The sequence below is a fragment of the Anolis carolinensis genome, chromosome 3, assembly GCF_035594765.1.
Source record: "Anolis carolinensis isolate JA03-04 chromosome 3, rAnoCar3.1.pri, whole genome shotgun sequence".
Lineage (NCBI taxonomy): Eukaryota > Metazoa > Chordata > Lepidosauria > Squamata > Dactyloidae > Anolis > Anolis carolinensis.
Window position 1 is genome coordinate 232,439,617 of NC_085843.1, and position 22,667 is coordinate 232,462,283.

The 22,667-nt window shown below is 44.0% G+C and overlaps 1 protein-coding gene across 8 annotated transcripts in view; it reads left to right on the forward strand.

The window, feature by feature from the left end:
* The first annotated feature begins 8,395 nt into the window (after positions 1 to 8,395).
* Positions 8,396 to 22,667, forward strand: part of btrc (beta-transducin repeat containing E3 ubiquitin protein ligase) — a 161,018-nt gene continuing 146,746 nt past the window's right edge. For 3 of the 8 annotated variants that reach the window (XM_016995626.2, XM_062976340.1, XM_016995627.2), the window contains exon 1: positions 8,643 to 8,747. In XM_016995626.2, the coding sequence (XP_016851115.1) occupies positions 8,658 to 8,747 (90 nt within the window). In that variant the 5' untranslated portion in view covers positions 8,643 to 8,657. Of the gene's footprint in view, positions 8,614 to 8,642; positions 8,748 to 22,667 lie in introns of those variants that run through there. The other 5 variants (XM_008116051.3, XM_062976341.1, XM_008116052.3 and 2 more) reach the window with 3 other exon arrangements.

The following is a 22,667-nucleotide window of genomic DNA, read 5'->3' on the forward strand; positions in this document are numbered from 1 at the left end:
ATTGAGACGATATTATTTGGATTTCTCCTGAGATAACTGCAGAAGTGCAAGGGACACCTTTTTCACCACTAATATATAGCCCTCCTCTCTACTGCACAGATGACTGAAAAAATGTACTAATAAAATAACCAATGGATAACTAATACATCTAGAAACATTCCCACTGCTCACAGGTTTCTGCTCACACATTTATGAAACACAAGGTAATTGGTGGATACATTAAAAGACAAAGAAAATAAAAAAATGTCCCAGTTAAATATAATTGACACCCTCCCAGGATCCCCTGGACCTCAGTGATTATAGACCAGTGTTCAACCTTTCTTTTTTGGGCAAGGTGATTGAGAAGGCACTTGCCCTCCAACTCCAGGCAGTGATGACACACACTTCCTTGACCCATTTCAAACTGACTTCAAAGCACGATATGGAGTGGAGACTGCTATGATCCCCTTAGTGGATGATTTCTGTCTCAACATTGACAAAGAATGTACATTTCTGTTGGTGGTTCTAGATCTCTGAGTGGCTTTCAATACTATGACCATGGTATCCTTCTGGATACCATGGTCATGGGTGCTGGGAATCGGAGGGACTGGGAATTGGAGGCACTGTGTTGCAGTGGTTCCTCTCTGATTCCAGATGGTGGTGCTTGGGTATAGCTGCTCCTCAAAAAAAGAAGCTGTTACGTGGCATCCCACAAGGTGCCATTCTATCCCCAATGCTCTTTAATATTTACATGAAACCACTGGGAGAGATCATTCATAGGCATAGGGCAGGTTGTTATCAGAATGCTGATGACACCCAAATATATTTTCCATGCCTTCAAAAACAGCCTGGGCTAAGAATAGTGTGTCTCCTCTTAATGAACGGAGGGACAAAGCCGTCCTGAGGTAATTTTTGGAAATAGGCGACTGGAATTTTGGCGCCCCTCCCGAATTTTGGCACCTCCCCCCAAACAAATTGCTGACAAATAGCTGCCGCACAGCCCCTCCCTCGAGGTGGCCGTGCTTCCCCCTTTGTTACCCTCACAGGCCCCGCCGCCGCCTTCCTTCGTCAGGGAGACTCCGCAGGCTTTGAAGGCCGGAAAGGCAATAGCAGGCCGCTCTCCTCCTGAGCCCAAGCTCGCACCCACCCGCTCGAGGTCACATGTCGCTTTGCGGTAATGGTAGTCGGTGAGGGCAAGGCCACGCCCCCTTCCCCTCGCCTCCTCCTGCCACAGAAGGAAGGCCATGCGACGCCGCTGCTTCTGTTGCTGTTGCTGCCCAATCTCCTTGCGCTCCGGCAGGAAAGACATCACCGCTTTGGCCTCGCCGCCAACAAGACGGAGCTGGGTGGCTTTTCTGCTGGCGTCACACGTAAAGATAGCCGAGTTGGCCCCCTCGCAGTAGGGAAGGCACCCAGCACCCGGCACCCGCCTCCCCTGCAGTGACCATTGGGGAGCGCGAGCGTGACGTCATGCTGCCTTGGAGATTGCGCGACGTACGTCTTCTGCGCTATTCCTGGTCTGATTTCAGCGCATGGCCTCCTGCAGTTTGTAGTCCCTTGAAGCAGCGTAGTGCCAGGGTTCCCTTGCGAATCCCAGCATGACTGAGAATGAGAGTGACATCATTGCTTTGTGGTGGCTCGATTGCATACAGAGGCAGTCCAACAATCACCCATCAACCATGCTTTTTGGGTGATCAGCCTGTGCATGTGCACAGGCCTTCCAGGCCCAGCGATGGGCGGGCAGCGGGCGAGGCGTCCTCAGACAGCAAGGGAGAGCAAGAGAGTGGCCGTGCAGACAGGTGGCTGGGCCTTCCGCTGCCTCGACTGCGCCCCCGCATGGTCTGTGCTACAGGCGACTGTCTATTTCGCCTCATTGTTGGACCACCTCTGCAGAGGGAAACAAATGAAACTGAATCCAGACAAAACATAGGTCCTAATCAGAGGGTTGAAGTGTGCCAACTAGTTCTGGATGGGGTTACACTCCCCCTGAAAGACTGTGTCTGCAGCTTGGGAGTGCTCCTGGATTTGTCTTGCTAAATGTCAACCCAGGTAGATGAGATGGTCAGGAGTGCTTACTACCAGCTTCGACCGGTCATAATAATAATAATAATAATAATAATAATAATAGTGCAGTTTTCTGGCATTGTATATTTCTGCCGCTTCTGTGACTGTTCATTTGTATTTTGATTCCGTAGCCCACTTGTCGATGGATGTCCAGAATCAGCAGCATCCACCATGATCCTTTTTATCCTGGGCGATGACCGAGCCAGTATAGACTTCGCTTTAGTTTGATTCTCCATAATGCTAATGGGTTAGGTGCTCTTAGTTCTACTCCTCAGCTGAGACCTCTCTGGCTTGGTTGGACCTGCTGGTAGTTACACCAGCACAGCTCTCAGTCATCATTGGAGTAGTTAAGCCCCCCCCCCCACCACAACAAGGTGGCACCTACGGGGGGGGGGTGGCACCTATGCGCATCATCCGAAAATACATCACACAGTCCTAGACACTTGGGAAGTGTTTGACTTGTGATTTTGTGAAACGAAATCCAGCATATTTATCTTGTTTGCTGTGTCATACAATAAAATAATAATAATAATAATAATAATAATAATAATAATAATAATTTGTTGCTCGCTTCTCGTCATGACTCAAGGCGGGTTACAACATTGCTAAAACATACATTCATCTCAAAACATTCTTTAAAATACACATATCAAAACATATTTCCACAAAATACATATTAATATACACAAAACAAAGATTAAACATAATACGCAAGTTTAAAAAATTCATCATTCAAACTATCTGGGTAGGTGTCAAGAGTCAGACGCCAGTTAACAAACAAAACAGAGTTTATTCCTAAGATAAGCCAGAAATAACATAAACACAGAAAGTATCCTTGAAACACTTCACTTATCAGTGTTTCAAGAGTAGTTTGGACAAAAATAACTCAAAAACAAGCCACGCTATTTTCCCATGCTGGCATTCAATAAAAACTAAAAGACGCTTCAATTCAGCTTTGGAGAACAAATAAAGTTGACTGCAAGAAAATATGCAAAATAAACGAAGGCTTGAAACCTTCCAGAAGCTGCAGAGTATAACTGAAAGTGCAAAAGCCTCTTTTGGCTTCAAACCGTTTCTGAAAACAGACAGCCGGCTCTGCGGATTTAAAGGGACAGTTCCCAAAAGAAAAACAGCAAACTGGCTTGAAAACAAACAAACTAGAAGAGCAGTAAACTGCTTCCACGGTGCAGATAAAGCCAAAAGCTTCAAAGGGATGATGAATAGCCGTCGTCAGGAGAATCCAAGGTCAGGTCAGGAGGCAGCAGCAAATTCCGAAAGGCAAACCAGTAGTCAGAAGCCAGGAGTAGTCGTCAGTCAGAGGGCGTAGACAGAAGCCAGGTCAAATTCAATCCAAAGTCCGAAGAGGGTGCAGTCATCCAAACCAGGTCCACGATAAGACACAGCGAGAGCCAAGCCAGATGGTATCTGCAGATCCGAATCACAGTCAAAGTCCAGTCTTCACGGAAACTCAGAGATCCCAATGGCGCCTCAGCAACACCTTGCCACACGCAAAGTGCAGTGGCCAAACATTCCCATTTTATTCCCCTTCCTCCTGGGTGACCAAACACACCCAAACACCAGGTGTCCCAAATCTACTCAGAGTCCGAACTTCACACAGCTAGAGCTCGTGGATCTGGAGTACCTAGCAATTTGTCGGAGTCCCAATCATCCTGCCCACACTTAGCCCCATGAACACTTAAAGAACCATCCTCCCTTCTCCAAGCATCCCAAGTGGGATCAGCTCCTGCAGAAACCCCAGGTTCAGTAGTATCCATAGGCCCCAAATCCCCAGACATCTCCGGTGGCTGTGCCCATTCAGTGCCCACTTCCCCATCCATCACCTGTTCCTCAGCATCCATTTCCCCAAACTCCCCATCTGAATCTTCCTCAGAAGATCCCCCATATAGCTCTCTAAGTCGCTTCCTGCGCAACTCCTCCAGTGAACCCTCATCACGAGGGTTTTTTCTTCCTCTTCGAATCCCATCACCATCAACCATAATCCCCGAAGGCGCAGTCACAACAGTAGGTCTGCTGGAAGAGATAGGTCTTCACTTGTGTGTTAAATTGTATCTAATACGCTAATACGTCAGCTGAGCCCCTTTCTAGATTTGAAGGACCTAAAGATGGTAGTGCACATACTGGTAACTTCCATGTTGGACTTCAGCAATGCACTTTACATTGAGTTACCTTTGTACTAAGTTTGTAAACTCCAGTTGATTCAAAATATGGCATCCAGACTGGTTACAGAAACATCCAGTAGTGAGCATATTATGCCTTTCCTAAAGTTACTCCACTGACTGCCAATTAGTTTTCAGGCAAACTGCAAGTTTTGGTTTTGATCTTTAAAGATCTACATGGTTTGGGTCCAGGCAACCTACAGGATCTCCTGTACAATCCACCCAGAACACTGAGATCTACTTGGGGGGGGGATTACTCCAGCCTGCCAGAACCCAACTGGCGATCACCACTCAGAGAACCTTTCCATCGACCGCCCCACAACAGTGGAACGACTTGTCAGAAGAACTCTGACAGCTAAATGAGCTGCCAGAATTTAAAACACATCTGAAGACCTGTATCTTCTGACAGACCTACCCAGTTATTTTTCATCATGAATTTTAAACTCGCATTGTCTGTCCACTACATTTTAAACATTGTTCTGTGTATTTTAATATATGTATTTTCTAGAAGTACATTTTAATCTGTGTATTTTATATAATGATATGTTTTTCTTTATTAAAGAAATAAAATTATTATTATTGTTATTGTTATTATTAATATTTTAACTCCACAGTTATCAAGTTGTATTCCTAAAACTCTAGAAATGTTTTCAAGTATGCCTGGTGAGTTTCAATGAGAAGGTGGACAAATTAACCTGAAAGACAACTTGGCCTTCTCCATAGGTCCTTTCCTGCATTGCAAAACTGTTAGGGAGTGTTGAATGTGTCACATAATGCATCTTGTTGTAAAGTTCACAGTGGATGACATGAACTGAGAATATGCTGCAGTACATCAGTGTTCATGGGGAGGGGGGGATTCCTTGGCAGATGAGTTGAGGTAGGAAGAAGTCCCTGAAGATAGACTATTTTAATTATACTATGATACAATAGCTTTAAAATAAGCTTTTCAACTCCTTTTAATTACAGTAGTGAGTTAGGATTCTGTAGCAGAAAAGCAAAGCTCTCCAAATACATAACCCTGTGTGTGTGTGTGTGTGTGTGTGTGTGTGTGTGTGTAGGGGGAGGGGAGTTGCTTCCTAAATACAAATATAGGGAAAGACAATAAAGGGAATACAGTAAACTGGCACCCATGGAGGTTGGTAGATGCTGCATAAATGTCATTTCTGGTTGCTTATGCGTTATTATTAAAAATAGACGTAACTATACCATAGCATAAACTTAACTTGATTATAATATTGAAATACCGTAATTAAAAGCAACTAAAGACAAACTTAACTTAATGTAACACAGTATTACAGTATTATAAAAACAGTTTTGTGAATGCATTATTATTTCTTTGATTTTGTTGTCGGTTCTTTGAGTTCTGGTTAACTGAAAGTCTACTGTATTTCTGAATTATTATTTTTAACACAGAACGCATCTTGGATTTTTCATGTCTCATTATACAGCACATATTCTTCCGTTTGCCTGTCATTACAGATGCATCCCTAGATTAATCCAAGGAGTACTCGCTATTGCCACAGATGTTCCATGTGATCATTTCAGCACTAGCATACCTTAATCCATCCTGACCAGACAGTTACAGCTGCTTCTAGATAACATGGTAGATATTCTATTCCTCTGGGGAAGCAGCAGGTGTTCCTACCTGGGGCCTGAAACTCTTAAGAGAACTTTGGGAAAGGCAGAACATTCAGCAAAGTTGCGCTGTTGTGTTTAAGTAATAAGAAAAGCTTACAAATGTATTCTTTCCATAATGATTATTGAATAGCCAGAATTTCCCATATACTCGATAACTTCCATCCAGTTGCTAATCCTGAATACTAAATTAGTTGGAGTCTCATACATCTTGGTTTCAGCATCATCATGTAGGGACTGGAAGTAATGCAAAGGATGCAATAGATGACTGAGTAAATTATTTTAACTACTACATTCCTCTCAGTTTATTCAGTAAAGATAATATAAACCAACAACTGATCTTCTAAAGCCGATGCACTGCTACGAGGCTCGCAAAAACTTATGAGTCCTGGAATTAACGAAATAATACATTTTGAATATATCAAAGTTAATTGATAATAACTTAAGAGGTACAGATTATAATTATTTTGAAAGTAACATTATTTAACGAGAGGCTAGCTTGTTCATTATCAGGACTTTTTTTTTTTACATCTCGGTTTTACTAAGATTTGTCAAGTGGGATGAGTCTAAAAGAAAGATAAGCAACCTGCCCAAAACCATTTTGTCCTCACATTTGTTGCTCTCTAAAGGCACCTGCAAGGTGAAAAAAGGCATGAAATGTGGATAATCAGCTGTGTGTGTGTGTGTGTGTGTTTGCTATTGGCACTCTTTCCTTCTTTCTGTTGTTTGGTTAACATGACTTTCCTCTTATTCTCTTCTGTCATATTCCCCACTACTAAAAATTAAATTATAATTACTTCTAAAACGAGAGCATAGGGTGCATCCACACCAGGCATGGGCAAACTTCATCTCTCCAGATGTTTTGGACTTCAACTCCCACAATTCCTAGCTGGCTGGGATTTCTGAGAGTTGAAATTCAAAACACATGCAGGGCCAAAGTTTGCCCATGCCTGGTCTGTCCTGTAGAATTAATGCAGTTTAACACCACTGTAAATGTCATGGTTTAATGCTTTGGAATCATGGAGAGGCACCAAGAAGGCAATATACAGCTCTTGTAAAGCTACAATTCCCATTATTCCATACACTGAGCCAAGGCAGCTAAAGTGATGTGAAACTGCACAGTAGTTCCATGGTTCTCAAACGTGGGCTATGCAGTAGTTTGGGACTTTAGCTCCCTGAAGCCTTGGGGCCCTTCCAGACAGGCCCTATATCCCTGTTTTCTGTTTATCCCAGATTATCTGGCAGTGGGGACTCATATAATCCAGTTTAAAACAGAAAACCTGGGATCAGATCCTGGATTATAGGGCCTGTCTGGAAGGGTCCTTAGCCAGGAAATCTGGGATACGAAGTCTAAAAACCTAAAGGAACAAAGTGGTATTGAAGGCTTCACTGGGTTGCTGTGAGTTTTCCGGGCTGTATGACCATGTTCCAGAAGCATTTTCTCCTGATGTTTCACCCACATCTATGGCAGGCACCCTCAAAGGTTGTGAGATATATTGTAGCCAGCTAACACTTCCCAACAAAGGATTCCCCCAGGCAGGAAGCTGCCAGGCTTCGAAGCTGCAAGGCCATTCAATGCTAATCAAGGTGATTAATTGCAACATTCACACTTGCTTCCAACAGACAAAGAGTTCTTTCTTCTACCCTAGACATTATTCCACAGATATATAAACCTCATTCACCTAGTTTTCAATATACCTCACAACATCGGAGGATGCCTGACATAGGTGTGGGCAAACGTCAGAAGAAATGCTTTTGGAACAGGAACAAAGATTGGGAATCACTGGTGTAGATCAACTTTTCTCAAATACAGGGCCCTTCCACGCAGCCATATAACCCAGAATATCAAGGCAGAAAATGCCACAATAACTGCGTTGAACTGGGTTATCTGAGTCCACACTGCCATATATTCTAGTTCAAAGGAGAAAATGTGGGATTGTATTCAGCTGTGTGGAAGGAGTCTTAATCCTCTAGGTGTTTGGGATTTCAGCTCCCAAAATTTCTGACCATTGGTCAAGGCAGCTGAAGCTTATAGGAGTTGAAGTCTAAACACTAAGGCTCCTTCCACACAGCTGAATAAAATACCGCATTATTTGCTTTGAACTGGAATACAGTATATGGCAGTATGGACTGAGATAACCCAGTTCAAAGCAAATATTGTGGCATTTTCTGCCTCGATGTTCTGGGCTATATGACTGTGTGGATGGGCCCCAAGAGAACTACGGTAGTTTGGGAAGCACTGAGGGCCCTTCCACACAGCCCACAATATCAAGGCAGATATACCCACAAGGCATATAACCCACAATATCAAGGCAGAAAGTGACAGAGCTTACAAGGCCCTATTAGATGTCGAGCCTCAGTCGGGACAACTACAGCTCCCATCAGCCCTTGCGAGCACACGCTCTCACTTCCCTCTGCGCCTACTCTCTCCTCCGCCAAGAGGCGGCCTGCGCAGCGGCTCCGCTTTCGCGGGGCTTGTTGGGAAGTGTAGTCCAAGAGCGGTCTCGGCGAGTGCTCGGGAGAAGGGCCTGGGACTACATTTCCCAGTGAGCCGAGCCGGAGGAAAGCAGAAGCTTCCTGTTTGCTTCTGCGCTGTCTGCGGCCTTGCACTGAGGGAGCGGGAGGGAGAGCGGGGGCGGCCTAGGCCCAGGCCTCAGGCCCGGAGCTGGCGGGGGAGCAGCCGCAGCCGAGGCAGAGCGGGAGAGGGGCGATGGACCCGGCCGAGGCGGTGGTGCAGGAGAAGGCCCTCAAGTTCATGGTGAGGAGGAAGGAGGGAGGGTTTGTGGCGGAGGGAGGAAGTGAATGGCGAAGAAGAAGAAGAGGAGGAGGAGGAGGAGAGAGTCGGTGTGGGCTGAGAGTTTCCCTGGCAACCCGGGGTATCTGCGAAATGAGGTAGTGGCTGGAAGAGAAGGAAGGGGGGGGGGGGTATGCAAGTCATAGCTTTTTCCTGCCTGTTTTCAAGAATCTTGAAGATGTGTTTTAAAATTCAATAACAAGGAATGATGGAGCCTTGTGCTATCAGTGGCTTGTTGGAGAAGGAAGGACAAGGATTGGGAACGTAGTGAAGGAAAAGTCAAGACCTGAGAAGAGGGAATGATGCAGCAGCTGATGGGATTTAGCATTCCCTTGACTTTTGAGAGGGTTCTTGGTAACAGACTATGGCCCCTCCACACATCTGAATAAAATCCCACATTATCTGCTTTGAACTGGGCTATATGGCAGTGTGGACTAAGGTAACCCAGTTCAAAGCAGATACTGTGGGATTTCTGCCTTGATATTCTGGGTTATATGGCTGTGTGTTGAAGGGCCCTCTGATAACCCAGCTCATAGCAGATACTGTGGGATTTTCTGCCTTGATCGTCTGGGTTATATGACTGTGTGTGGAAGGGCCCCTAGATAACCCAGTTCAAAGCAGAAATTGTGGGATTTCTGCCTTGATATTCTGGGATTTATGGTTGTGTGGAAGGGCCCTCTAAATGATGCAGGTGATGGGTTTATGGTTTTTTTTTTTTTAAGTGGAGTTGTAGGCCAAAAGTATTTGTTCTAAAACAAAGTTAATACATCCGGAGCCCATCTACACAGCCATATAACCCAGAATATTAAAGCAGAAAATTCTATAATTTCTACTTTGAACTGGGTTATCTGAGTCCGCATTGGCATATCAGTTCAAAGCTGATAATGTGGGATTTTATTCAGTTGTGTGGAAGGGGCCCCAAGTTAATACATTAGGTTAATGAAATTTTGGGTCATTCTTAACAATTTTTTTAAAAAAATAAACTAGGGTGAAGTAAAGATAACCAAGGCTTAACAAAAGGGGATGATGACCCAGCTGATGAGATTTAGCAAAGCTTGTTATATTAGACTCTCAGTTACATCTAGACTGGATTACTGCAACACACTCTACGTGGGGCTGCCTTTGAAGATAGCCTGGAAACTGAAACTGGTGCAAACGTCGGCAGCCAAATTACTAACTGAAGCTAATTATAGGGAGTGGACGTTTCCCCTACTAAAACAGATCCAGTGGCTGCCGATAAGTTTCTGGTCCCAATTCAAAGTGCAGATTATCACCTACAAAGCCCTAAACCAGTGGTTTTCAACCTGGGGTCCCCAGATGTTTTTCCGTTCAACTCCCAGAAATCCTAACAGCTGGTAAACTGGCTGGGATTTCTGGGAGTTGTAGGCCAAAAGTATTTGGGGACCCCAGGTTGAGACCATTACCCCAAACAGTTCGGGTCTTGCCTATCTTTTCTGACTGCATTTTCCCCTATGAATCGGCATGGGCCCTAAGATCTGCCCGGGAGGCCTTCCTTTCTCCCACCACTGTCACAAGCACAATGGGTGGGGACGAGAGAGAGGGCCTTCTCGGTGGTGGCCCCCTGGCTTCGGAATTCCCTCCTCAGGGAGATTAAACCAGCCCCCACTCCCTCTACTTTCCACAGGGATCTGAAAACCTGGATGTTCCAGTGTGCATTTGATGATGGTTAGGCCCTGTTCATGAATGCCCAGTCCTAATTTACCGATAGATTGTAATCAGCTCTTTACTCCCAGGGCTAGCCCTATAGGCTGCTTTCTCTACAAGTCCATGCCCAGCGCTCTGTAGTCTGATCGTGCCCACCATATTCCTGGTTACTGGTTGTTGAGGTTGATTTTGATACATTTTTAATGATGTTTTATACCTTGCTGTTTTAATTGTTTTAATTAGATTGTTATATGTTATGTTTTAAACTTTGTTTTAGTTGGCAAATTTTGTTTTATGCCCTGCGCTTAGTTCTGCCAGTGAGCCACCCCGAGTCCCTTCGGGGAAGATGGTGGTGGGGTTTAAAAATAAAATTATTAGGGATTCATAGATGTCAGATCAATATACTTTCTGGTTGCTTGAGAGTTACTATTAAAAATAGGCCTCACACTTACCTCTAGGACTCTCGGATTGTTGGGAGACAATCATACTCCACCATGAGTGACATCCTATGATGATAAAGCTAAATCTGTACTAATAATGTACCCCATACTATACCATATCATAAAGCTCTGTGTTGACTTGATATTAATATTAAAAGCGAATAAAGACAATCTTAACTCCAGTTTTACTGTATTATAAAAAGAGCTTTGTGAGTGCAGCATCATTTCTTTGATTTTTTGGCCCGTTGGTTGAGGTTAAGTTAACCAGGGTCCCTTCCTGGACTATGTGGCAGTGTGGACTCAGATAACCCAGTTCAAAGCAGATATTGTGGGATTTTCTGCCTTGATATTCTGGGTTATATACCTGTGTGGAAGGGCCCTGAAAGTGTTGCATTTCTGTGACTTTCGAGAGGATAGGTGGCGACAGCTAGATAGCCAAAGACTGTGAAAGGCACAGGTGGTGGGTTTATGTTTGTAATTTTTTTTAAGTGGAGCGTTTTCTAAAATAAGGTTAATACACTCAGGCCAATATACATCTTGGTCATTCTTAAAAATTAAAAAAAAATAACTAGAATGATGGGATGTTATGGTGTTTTGGTAGAAGAGGGGAGAGAAGGCCAAACATTGGGAACATACTGAAGGAAAGTTGGTGGAGGCCTACAAAAGGAGATGATGGCCCAGTTTATGGGATTTAGCAAAGTTTGGTACAGTAGACTCGGCACCCATGGGGATTGGCTGACACCTGATAAATGTAGTTTGTAGTTGCTTGAGAGTTACAAATCTAAAATGGGCCTACCTAATACTGTACAATACCGTGAGCTCTGTATTGGTTAATATTAATATTGAAATACAGTACAAGCAGTCCCCAAGTTTCAAACAAGATAGGTTCTGTAGGTTTGTTCTTAAACTGAATTTATATGTAAGCTGAAACAGGTACATTTTTAAGTGTAACTCCGGACATAGCTTTGGATAGTATAGGGAAGGGTTAACACTCCTTTGATGTTTGTTTTTATTTCTTTGGCCCTGTTCAGAAGATTTCTCCTCACTTTCTGTCCCTGTGAAAACTAGATTTTGAAAAAAATTGGCTTATTGTAGAAACAAGGATTGGTGAGAAGGCTTCCGTGGAGACATCCTTTCACCATGATTTCAGGAGTGAATTTCCCTTCCAAGGGGTAGATTTCTCTTATTTCCTGTTGTCTACCTCTTTTCTTAACTATGAGTCATTTGTAAGTCGGACTCAAGGACTGCCTGTAATGAATAGCAAAAAAAGACAAACAAAACTCAGTTTTACTGTATTATAAAAACAGTATTGTGAATGCAGTATTATTTCTTCAATATTTTTAGTTTTGAGGGGGTTGATGGTGATAGGTGGGTAGCCAAACAGTATGAAAGATGCAACCTGTGGGTTTTTATTTTTAATTTTTTAAAACGATGCCTGTATTTTTTTAAAAATAAGGTTAATAGTGCTATTTGATCATTCTTTAAAAAAGGTCAAGCAGGGTGTATTATTTGCCTGTGGTGGAAACATTCGTTTCTAAAATAAATCATGATATATAGGTATTTGTTCTAATAGAACAATGTTGAGATTTCGAATGATTGCCAAGAGGCCTGTTGGATGGCAGTGTTGTAAAGTTTGAGTTCCACTAGAGTCTCCAGAGGAGTTGGAAGGATTTTAAAATACTGTAATTCTAATTCAACTGAAGGGTGGTCAACCAGGGTGTATTATTTGTCTGTGGTGAAATATTGCTAATATTCTGTATTCTGGGAAAGTGATATCCCATCATATTGCTTGTGATAGGAAAGGAAAGTGAGGGCATCTTTCTTCCCACATAGTGTTAACATAGTTTGATTTATAATGTGTGATGTAGTGACTTATCTAATTACACATAGAGATTGGCATCTTATAAATAATGTACACAAGACATTGTGTCTTACCATCAAGCTGGGTAGACTCTTAAGATTGAATAGCGAAATGCTCTTCTCCACCCAGTTCAGGAACAGTCTTCACTTAAAACTGTCTAGAGATGGCACCTTCCGAAACTCTGGAATGCCCTGCCAGGAACGATCAGAGCAGCCCCCACCCTCAAGTCCTTTAGGAAAAACCTGAAAATGTTTCTATATGGAATAGCTTTTAATTAACTGACAGAAGCCTAAGATTTACACTTTATAATGATATTACATTTCCTTGTGAATTTTTAGACTGTTTTTACTTATTTAATGGATAATATTACGTCCGACAAGGACCAATTTGGGATTATTTTAATGGTTTCTTTTATATTGTATGTAACTGCTGTAACTGCTGTAAACCGCTTTGAGTCTTTGAAGAAAGGCGATATAGAAATTTCCCAAATAAATAAATAAATGTAAGTCCAACATGCACATGTGCATGTGCTTATTCAGGTTGGAATTTTGCTAGCTCCCTCTGCAATGCCCAAAGCCCTGTCCAATTAAACTGTTTTGCTGTGATAGCAATCTCCATGATCATTCAGTGGCTGGTAGAAAAACGGCTGCAGAGAAATGTCTGACCATGTCCCTAGAGCCAGATGCAAAGTGATGCCATTATCTGTCAAGAACTCTGGAAGACCCTGGCATATCTTGATGTAGGATATTCTGTGTCTGTTAAACAGACAAATGCTTCTCTGTTCCCCCTTCCCCCACTCTCTCCACCAGCCAATAAATGGCATGGAGGGGGCTATCACAATGAAATGGTGAGATGTGGCCATGGTGTAGTACCACTTGTAGAACTCTTACACTTTTCTTGGTGGTGTAGGAACTTAGCTGTTGCCCATAAACATTGTAGTCAGTAAGTCTTAGTTAAGTTAACATACCCTGTTTCCCCGAAAATAAGACAGTGTCTTATATTAATTTTTGCTCCCAAAGATGTGCTAGGTCTTATTTTCAGGGGATGTCTTATTTTTCCACAAAGAAGAATTCACATTTATGGTTGAATTTTTAAAAAATGAAAATTTATTATCTACTGTACAGTAGTTGTCATCACAAACCAGCGTAACCAAACTGTGAACCCTTTCGAGAATTTCTATATTATATTTTATTGCTATACTGTTTTTAAATTACTGTTTTAAATTTCTGTTCGTATGTAAATTTATGTTGTTGTTGGGCTTGTCCCTGTGTAAGCTGCCCTGAGTCCCTTCTGGGAGATGGAGGTGGGATACAAGAATAAAGTTATTATCATATTATTATTATTATTTCTTGTTACTACCTTTATTTCCATGTACAACAATCTATGATATGTACATTTACCAATCTTGCATGCTTCCAAACAAAAACTTTGCTAGGTCTTACTTTCGGGGAAGGCCTTATATTTAGCAATTCAGCAAAACCTCTACTAGGTATTATTTTCTGGGGATGTCTTATTTTAGGGGAAACAGGGTACTAGTTAGTTGTCAGTCATTCTACAGCAGAACAGACAGCAAAAGCCAATAAAAGATGGACCTAGCAAATGATGGGACCTTGCCTTCTAAAGGGGAGAGCCTTCTCAATTTCATTTTGTAGATTTCCCTATAAAGAGAAAGAAGTGTCTGTTTGCTCTTCCCAAGTTATAGCTGAGAACATTAGTGGCCCATTGCAGCTGATTTTTTATTTTCTCCATCTTGATCCTCCTGTAAAAAGACAGAGGGGGCTGTCTCCCTTTCTCCTTAGATAAGACAGGTCTGCTTCTGCTTGTCCTATTTCCATATTTTCTTCGGACCATTGTGAAAGAAATTTCCAGCTAGTTTTTCTTGGAAGAATTGCAAATCAGTGTTCATGATGGTGAAGCACTCTTTGCCTAATACTCAGAGTGAGTAGAAGGCACTGTTCTCCTAGCTCATGTTCTGTTATAGTCCAAGAAACATGGAAAGAGCAAGTACAAATGGTATGAGTGTTGTGATCAATTGATCATAGAATGGGATCTTAAATGGTAACATATTGCTGGATTGAGATGATTTTTCTATTATTTTTCTTATTAATCTCCAGTTCTCCTATGTTTCCCTAGAGCGTTCACATACAACTTCCTCATGGATCTAAGAACTCGCAAGCTTGGACTTTTTTTGGTTGAGAAATAAATCCTTTCCACTTCTCTCTCACTTTATACTTAAAGTCATCCCATTCCCTTGAATCACTGTTCAGAGGAAGAAAATAAGGATGCTGAGTACTTTCAGTATGCAGAAGACTTCTATATGGCATGGCAGAGGGAGGAACATTATTTGAAAAAGAATTACCCTACCATTGTACAGATTATTAATATTTGACTTTCTCTTGTTATGCAATCTAGAACAGAGGCATTGTCTTATGACTTATCAAATTAGCAGTTCTCTTGTAAATGTCCGGATATTTTCTAGAGGTAAGCAAACAGGTCTTACGTTCTTTGGTAGAGTTTCCATTGATTTGTTCAGAATGGGTAGGATGACCCAGATGATTCCAAAGTATCAGCAACCAGATTTTCTAAAAGGTCTTTATGCTCCTTTTTGATATTACGGATGCTCCTAGAGGCTCAACTCACTTCTGATTTGATGATGATCAAAAGTGGTAAAGAACTTTCAGTAGGCTCTTCAGAAGGAAAATCAAATCAATTTTGTGCAGAATTCTAGCAACATTACCATTATCCATGAGGATGAATATAAACATTTCATCTTGGTAAGAGCTTGTATACTATGAACTCAATGATTATTAATCTCTAAGTTTCTTTCAGGTGCTAAATATCTTTAGTAAGATGTTTAGCACCTGAAAGACATTTAGAGATCAATCATCATCAATTGGGACTCAACAGTGATTCAGCTGGGAAATAGAATAATGAGCAGATTCTACCAAAGACATCCAATAGTCTTCTGCAATGGTGTACAATGTCTGCTTGTTACCTGTAGGAATTTGTAGTATAAGGTGGGGAAAGTATGTTATGTAGACCACCATGCATATCTTCCAAGACCCCCATGCCCCTACAATGTAAAAAATGTGGCGCCCAAATGCCCAATATTTGGCAACTTTTGCCTCCCTTTGAGCCATTATTGGTCCACGACACATGCTTTTTAAACATAGGACGTGAAATTACATGGGGATGTATTTGGAGCTCTCCAAATTTTCAAACTGGGGAGCGGGCAAGGAGAGTGCAACAAGGCCTCTAAAGGGCCAAGAAGCCCCCCAATCTCTGGCAGTTATCTACCTCTGCTGTAGCTAGGGCATGAATATTTCCTGCAGATCATTTCTCAAATGTCTTCTTGGAAATTATCAGTTTTGTTGGCAGTAAAACCTTCACTACAAACTTGAAATGGTTTTGTTTTCAGAGTCAGGATTATGTTAGAGGTTCTGATATGTAAAAGTTTGTTGGACACAGTCTAAGAGAGGATCCAAGCAAAGTAACACTGACAATTCTATGTGAAATTCTGGAAAACCAGTTTGCAAACCTTACCAGTGCAAGTTTCTTGGGGTCAAGAGTTTGTGTCCCTCAAGGGCTATAGCTCATCTGATCAGTCCACTTTGCTGAAGGCAGTGACACATTCCCTACTGGAATTTGGCAGCATACAAGTGGAGGGATGGAAGGACTGCAGTGCACTTAAGTTTATCCAGGGTTTGCAGAATACTGAGTGGAGTTGCAGAATTGGAAGGCCTTGAAATAGTGACAAGATCTCACAGGCAAAAGATTTTCCAACTACTCACCTTTGAGTATGTTGATTGCTGACTTGTTTAAAATCAGTCCTACATGACTCATATCCCTTTGAGTTTTAAGGATAGAACACACAGGCAACTGACACTTTATTGATCAATTGGGACATGACCCCCTTTATGCATTTTTTGCCTGCTCCTTTCTAGTAATAGGAATTCTTTTCTGACCCATGAAATTATAGTTTTACAAACTAAGACTTTACCCGGACTTAACAGGGCTACAGTAGCACACATTGAAATTGAGTGCTAATATCTTGGATATCATCTAAACCGGTGGTTCTCAACCTGTGGGTCCCCAGGTGTTTTGGCCTACAACTCCCCAAAAATTCCAGCCAGTTTATCAGCTGTTAGGATTTCTGGGAGTTGAAGGCCAAACTGGGGACCCACAGGTTGAGAACCACTGATCTAGACAGTCTAACCTGCACCTCTCTTTTATCAGCAAAATATATGAGAAGCCATGTATGTTTTTGCAGAGGTAGTACAGATCCAAAGAGGTCTTTGTTTTTCTTCGTGACTACAGATGTTCAGTTTCCCTTTCCATCTAGTAGCATCTTGGATAGTTAATGCTAACTTCTAAAAGAAGATGACAGCTTGGACAATATCAAGGGGGCTTCCCCCCCCCCATCCATGCCCTGCATTTTATATTTTTCTATGAAGACTCTCACCAAACTTTTCTCTTCCACAAATTCTTCATTGGAGACCAATCCTTAACCTTATACTCTAGCTGTTACATTGAACCTGTGAGGACCATCCTAGTTAGAGCCAATTTCTTATCTTATGGTGACAGATTACTTCATTTATCTGTGACATTGACTACCGGTGGCCTTTGGTGGGCCTTTAATAGATAGAATTTGCACTGTACCCTTTATCTTTGAGAAAGGCATTGGACTAGAATGAGGTGAGACTCTTGTAGTCTTCTAGGTATTGTACTACAAACTCCATGATATTACACAGCATAATGGGAGTAGAAATACAACAATATCTTTAGGACTACACGGTTTCTACTCCAGACTAACTACGTGAATTTTTGTACCTGCAGATGCCTCTTGTCGGTCATTCTCTATTACGGTATATCTATTTTCTGATTGTCTTTCTGGCAGAACAAGAATGGGCTTTATTACATCCAGCAAGCAGGAAAACTTAAACTTACGTGAGATTTTTTAGTGGAAAGGGAAATAAATCATATAGGCACAGATCCTTCCAAAGTACAAATGTTAATCATAGTCAAGTTTTTTCTGACTTAACCTGGCTGTGTTTGAAAGTCTAGAGCAGTGGTTCCCAAACTTATTTGGCCTACCACCCCCTTTCCAGAAAAAATATTACTCAGTGCCCCCTGGAAAGGGGGCGTGGCTCCTGTTCAAGAGGACAGGGCTGAGCCTCTCCCCTAGTCCAAGATGCAGGGCTGGGAGGGGGAGGGGGAGGTGGGCGGGGCCACAAATGGGCAGCCAGGACTGGGATAGTTAGAGTTACGAGCTCTGAAGCAGGGCTGAGCTTCTATCCCTGTCCTGTGGCACCTGCCAGGACACAGGGGGTGGTGCTAGAGGAGGGGGCGGGGCCTCTTTCCAAGTGCCTGACGGGGCTGAACCTCTATACCCCGCCCTCGTGTTCTAACAAGCACGTCAGGGGAGGTATACAGAGGCTCAGCCCTGTCCCGCGCTCTTGGGAAGAGGCCCCGCCCTTTAGTCCTAAAAGACCTCTCAGGAGAGGTATAGAGGCTCAGCCCTGTCTCAGGCTCTTGGAAGGAGGCCCTGCCCTTTTCCCTAGCTCCGTCCTCTGTGTCCCAACAAGCGCCTCAGGAAAGGTATAGATTCTCAGCCCTGTCTCGGGCTCTTGGGAAGAAGCCACACCCACTCATCTAGCTCCACCCCCTGTGTCCTAACAGGTGCCTCGGGAGCTCAGCCCTGTCTCTGGCACTTGGGAAGAGGCCCCACCCCTCCCCTGGCCCTGCCCCCACGTCCTAATAGGTGCCATCACCTCCCCCCTGGATCGCTGCAATGCCCACCCGGGGAGCGGTAGCGCCCACTTTGGGAATCACTGGTCTACAGTATTTTTTTTGTAATAAATCCTGACATCGGGTAAATTCCTTCTGAATGAATGTCAGACTTACATTCTCTATCAGAAGAAAGTGAGAATGCTTATGTCAAGGACAGAACGCCACAAGATTCAAAGTAACAGAGTTTATTAGATTACAGAACTCAAAAATGCCCGTAAAACACAAGGGCCAGGCAGTTTTTTGCCTTTAGGAGCAAAAAGGGGCAAAAGTAAATGTTCAAAAGATAAACCGGATTAAACCGGAGTTTAATCCGGGTAAAAAACAAACTGCTTGCTTCAGCCTGGGTATAAACGAAACGATAGCCAAGGAACAAAAGATACAAAGAATGCAACTAATTGGCAGCAGATTCCTCTCTGCTGCCAACACTGTGCTTAGAGTAACTTGCGTCGCTCCCCCACACACACAGCAGACAGGATCTCCAACACGAGTAAATCAGCCAAGGATTGTAGCAGTTGAGTAGACCAGTTCCGTTCCGTAGATCAAAGCCAGAAGCAGACGTTTGTAGTTTTTCCAAGTCCAAGAAGGGGGGAAGACAAGCCGTGGTCAGTTCAGTCCGAGTTCTCAAAGCAGGAGATGGCGTCCGTCAAGAAGACGACGGAAGGTCAAGCTAATAAGAGTAAGCACAGGTTTGCACAAACAAATGCCCACACAATCCCTCCCGCCGTCTGACCCTGGATTCCAATCAACTTACGTCACAGCACAGGAAAGCACACAAGTCTTCAGGGAAGCGTCCCACACACACACGGATCCCAAGCGTTTGCCCAGATTACCTTGCCCAACGCAATTTGCAATTGCTCCCAAGCCCCATTTTATGCCAGTTACAAATCTTCATCACTGTCAGCTGTCCTCCTTAACCCGGGCGTTTCCTCATCACTTTCCTCGTCAGAGCTGGAACACCTCTGACTACGCCCAACAGCATCTCCAGCTGTGGATCCCGTCCCATCCCTCCAGCTAAACCATGGGTCTAATCCTGAAGGTCCCCATTCATCTTCTGTCCCATCATGGCCAGTGGCACCCACTTCCTCCCTTACCCGAGTCCAATCCATCTCATCCTCCTCTGAGCTAACCAGCCCCTCCTCCATTCTCTCCGTAAACCCTTCGAAAGACTCCTCGTCAGATGGTGCTGCAAATATGTCTCGCAGTCTTTTTCTCTCTCGCTCCTCGAGAGTATCTGACTCTCGAGGAGTCTTACGCCCACGTCTGTCAGTAACAGAGCCATGAGGCTCAATCATAACACTATCCCCTCTCACAAAGGCCTCCTCCCCCGATGGCGGAGAAGTGGCAGTGATACCCTCCGCTATAGCACCACGACGACTAGAGGTATCAAGTTTCAACAGCGAACGATGAAAGACTGGATGGACCTTTAAACTAGACGGTAAACGCAAACGAAACGCAACAGAAGAAATCTTTTTAACGATAGGAAAGGGACCCAAATACCGAGGCGCAAACTTTCCCCCAGCCTGTTTAATATGTTTGGAAGATAACCACACCAAATCCCCTTCTTCCAACTCCTCCCCTGCCTGCCTGTGGCGGTCAGCCTGAGTCTTCTGTGTTGCCTTAGCTTCCAACAGTAAGCGACGGGCAACATCATGCAATGCAGCCATTTCCGAAGAGCGGTACACAGGGTCCGAAGAGACCACATTGGTCGACGGCGCCACACCTCCCCGTGGGTGAAAACCATAAGTTAGCTCAAATGGCGTATGCTGACTAGACGTGTGCACCGCATTGTTGTAAGCAAATTCCGCCACCGGTAACCACTTTACCCAAGCCGTGGGTTGATCTAAACAAAAACAACGCAGATACTGCTCTAAGAGCCCATTAACCCGTTCCGACTGTCCATCCGTTTGCGGATGGAAAGCTGAAGACACGTTTAACTTAGTCCCCAAACACTCATGGAAGTGTTTCCAAAAGCGTGACACAAATTGCGGAGCCCTATCTGAAATAATCACCTCGGGTGCTCCGTGCAAACGATAGATGTGCTTTGTAAATAGTAAGGCCAACGTAGGGGCCGCCGGAATGGTTGAACAAGGAATAAAATGAGCCAGTTTACTAAATAAATCCACCACCACCCAAATACAAGTATAACCCCCAGACTTAGGCAAATCTGAAATAAAATCCATGGAAATGATTTGCCATGGCCTCTCCGGAACAGGTAAAGACGATAACAACCCTCTAGGGCGCCCAACAGGCGTCTTACTCTGCTGACAAACGGCGCAGCTGTCACAAAAGCGCAGAATGTCTTGCCGCATCTTTGGCCACCAGTAGCTCCTGGTGATAAGCTGTACGGTCTTGAACCTGCCAAAATGCCCAGCCATGGGTTCGTCATGGTGGGCTCTAATCACCTCCAACCTGAGGGTCCCTACTGGTACGTAAACCTGCCCCCTACGCACCAATACCCCGTCTTGATCCTGGAGATGCGGCAGTATGGTACGGTTACCTGCAGAGAGCAGCATCAGTTGCTCCTGAGTCCACACATCATCCTTCTGAGCCTCAAGGATCTGGTCATGTAACCCAAGCTCATTATCTACAACACACAGAGAGGCAGTAGGCAAGATGGTCTGACATACTACCTGCTCATTGGTCTTAAATTCCGGCTTGCGGGATAAAGCATCGGCCCGCAAGTTTGCCTTCCCCTCCACGAACTGCACCTTGAAGTTAAACCTGGAGAAAAACAAAGCCCAGCGGATTTGACGCTGGTTTAACTTCTTTGCTGTTTGCAAGTGCTCTAAGTTCTTGTGATCAGATCTGACCACGATCTGGTGCCGTGCCCCTTCAAGCCAGTGCCGCCACACCTCAAACGCCACCTTAATCGCCAACAACTCCTTCTCCCATATGGTATAGTTCTGCTCGAAGGGTGTTAGTTGCCGCGAGTAAAATCCACAGGGACGCAAGGTCCCTGAGGAATCCTTCTGAGACAATACAGCCCCCAACGCGTAGCTAGAAGCGTCCGCTTCTACCACGAACGGTCTGTCAACATCAGGATGGGTTAGTATGTTGTCCGATTGAAAACTAGACTTTAGTTGTAGAAACGCCTCGTGAGCTTCCCGCCCCCACACAAATGGCTGTTTCTTGCGCAGAAGCTGCGTCAAAGGTACCGTGAGCTTTGCAAAATTCGGAATAAACTCCCGGTAGTAATTAGCGAAACCCAAGAACCTTTGTACATCCTTCTTAGTCTTCAGCTCCTGCCATGAGTTGACGGCGTCAACCTTATGTGGGTCCATTTTAAGTTCCCTACCTGACACTACATGACCTAGGAACTCCACTTCAGGCACATGAAAGACGCACTTGGAAGCCTTGGCGAAAAGCCCATTAGCCCGCAGTCGGTGCAGAACCTGCTTGACATGTTGACGATGTTCTTTCTCGTCCTTAGAAAAAATCAAGATATCATCCAAATAAATCACTAAAAATTGGTCAATTAGATCCCTGAACACATCGTTCATGAACCTCTGGAATACCGCAGGAGCATTACAAAGCCCAAAAGGCATGACTCGGAACTCGTGGCATCCGAAACACGTGTTAAATGCCGTCTTCCATTCATCCCCTTCCCGTATACGGATTAAGTTATAGGCCCCCCGCAGGTCAAGCTTGGTAAAGACCTTAGCCCCTTGCACCCTTGATAACAGTTCCGAGATTAAAGGGAGCGGGTACCTATCCCGAATGGTGTATTTGTTTAGGATCCGATAGTCACAGACCAGCCTAAGTTCCCCAGTCTTTTTGGCTACAAAGAATACTGGTGCCGCAGTTGGAGAACTAGATGGGCGAATAAACCCCTTGGCTAAATTTTCATCTAGAAACTCCCGCAAAGCTTGCCTTTCCGGTACAGTCAAGGCATACAGCCTCCCTGCTGGCAGTTTCGCACCTTCTGCCAACTTGATGGCGCAATCATATGGCCTGTGCGGTGGTAATTTGTCCGCTTCTCTTTTACAAAATACATCAGAGAACTCCCCATACTCAGCAGGCACTCCCTCCATATCAGAATGAGTAACATTTAGAGTGCAACAGTCCTGCCTCTTTAAGATCACTTTACGTGTTGCCCAATCTACTTGTGGGTTTACTACAGCTAGCCAATCCATCCCCAGGATCACATCATATCTAGGCAAGCTCGTAATATCCCACACAAACGTTCCCGTTACTCCCTGCACCTCCCACGTTACTGCTGAGGTTTCATGGTTAACCACCCCAGTCTCCAGCAGTCTCCCATC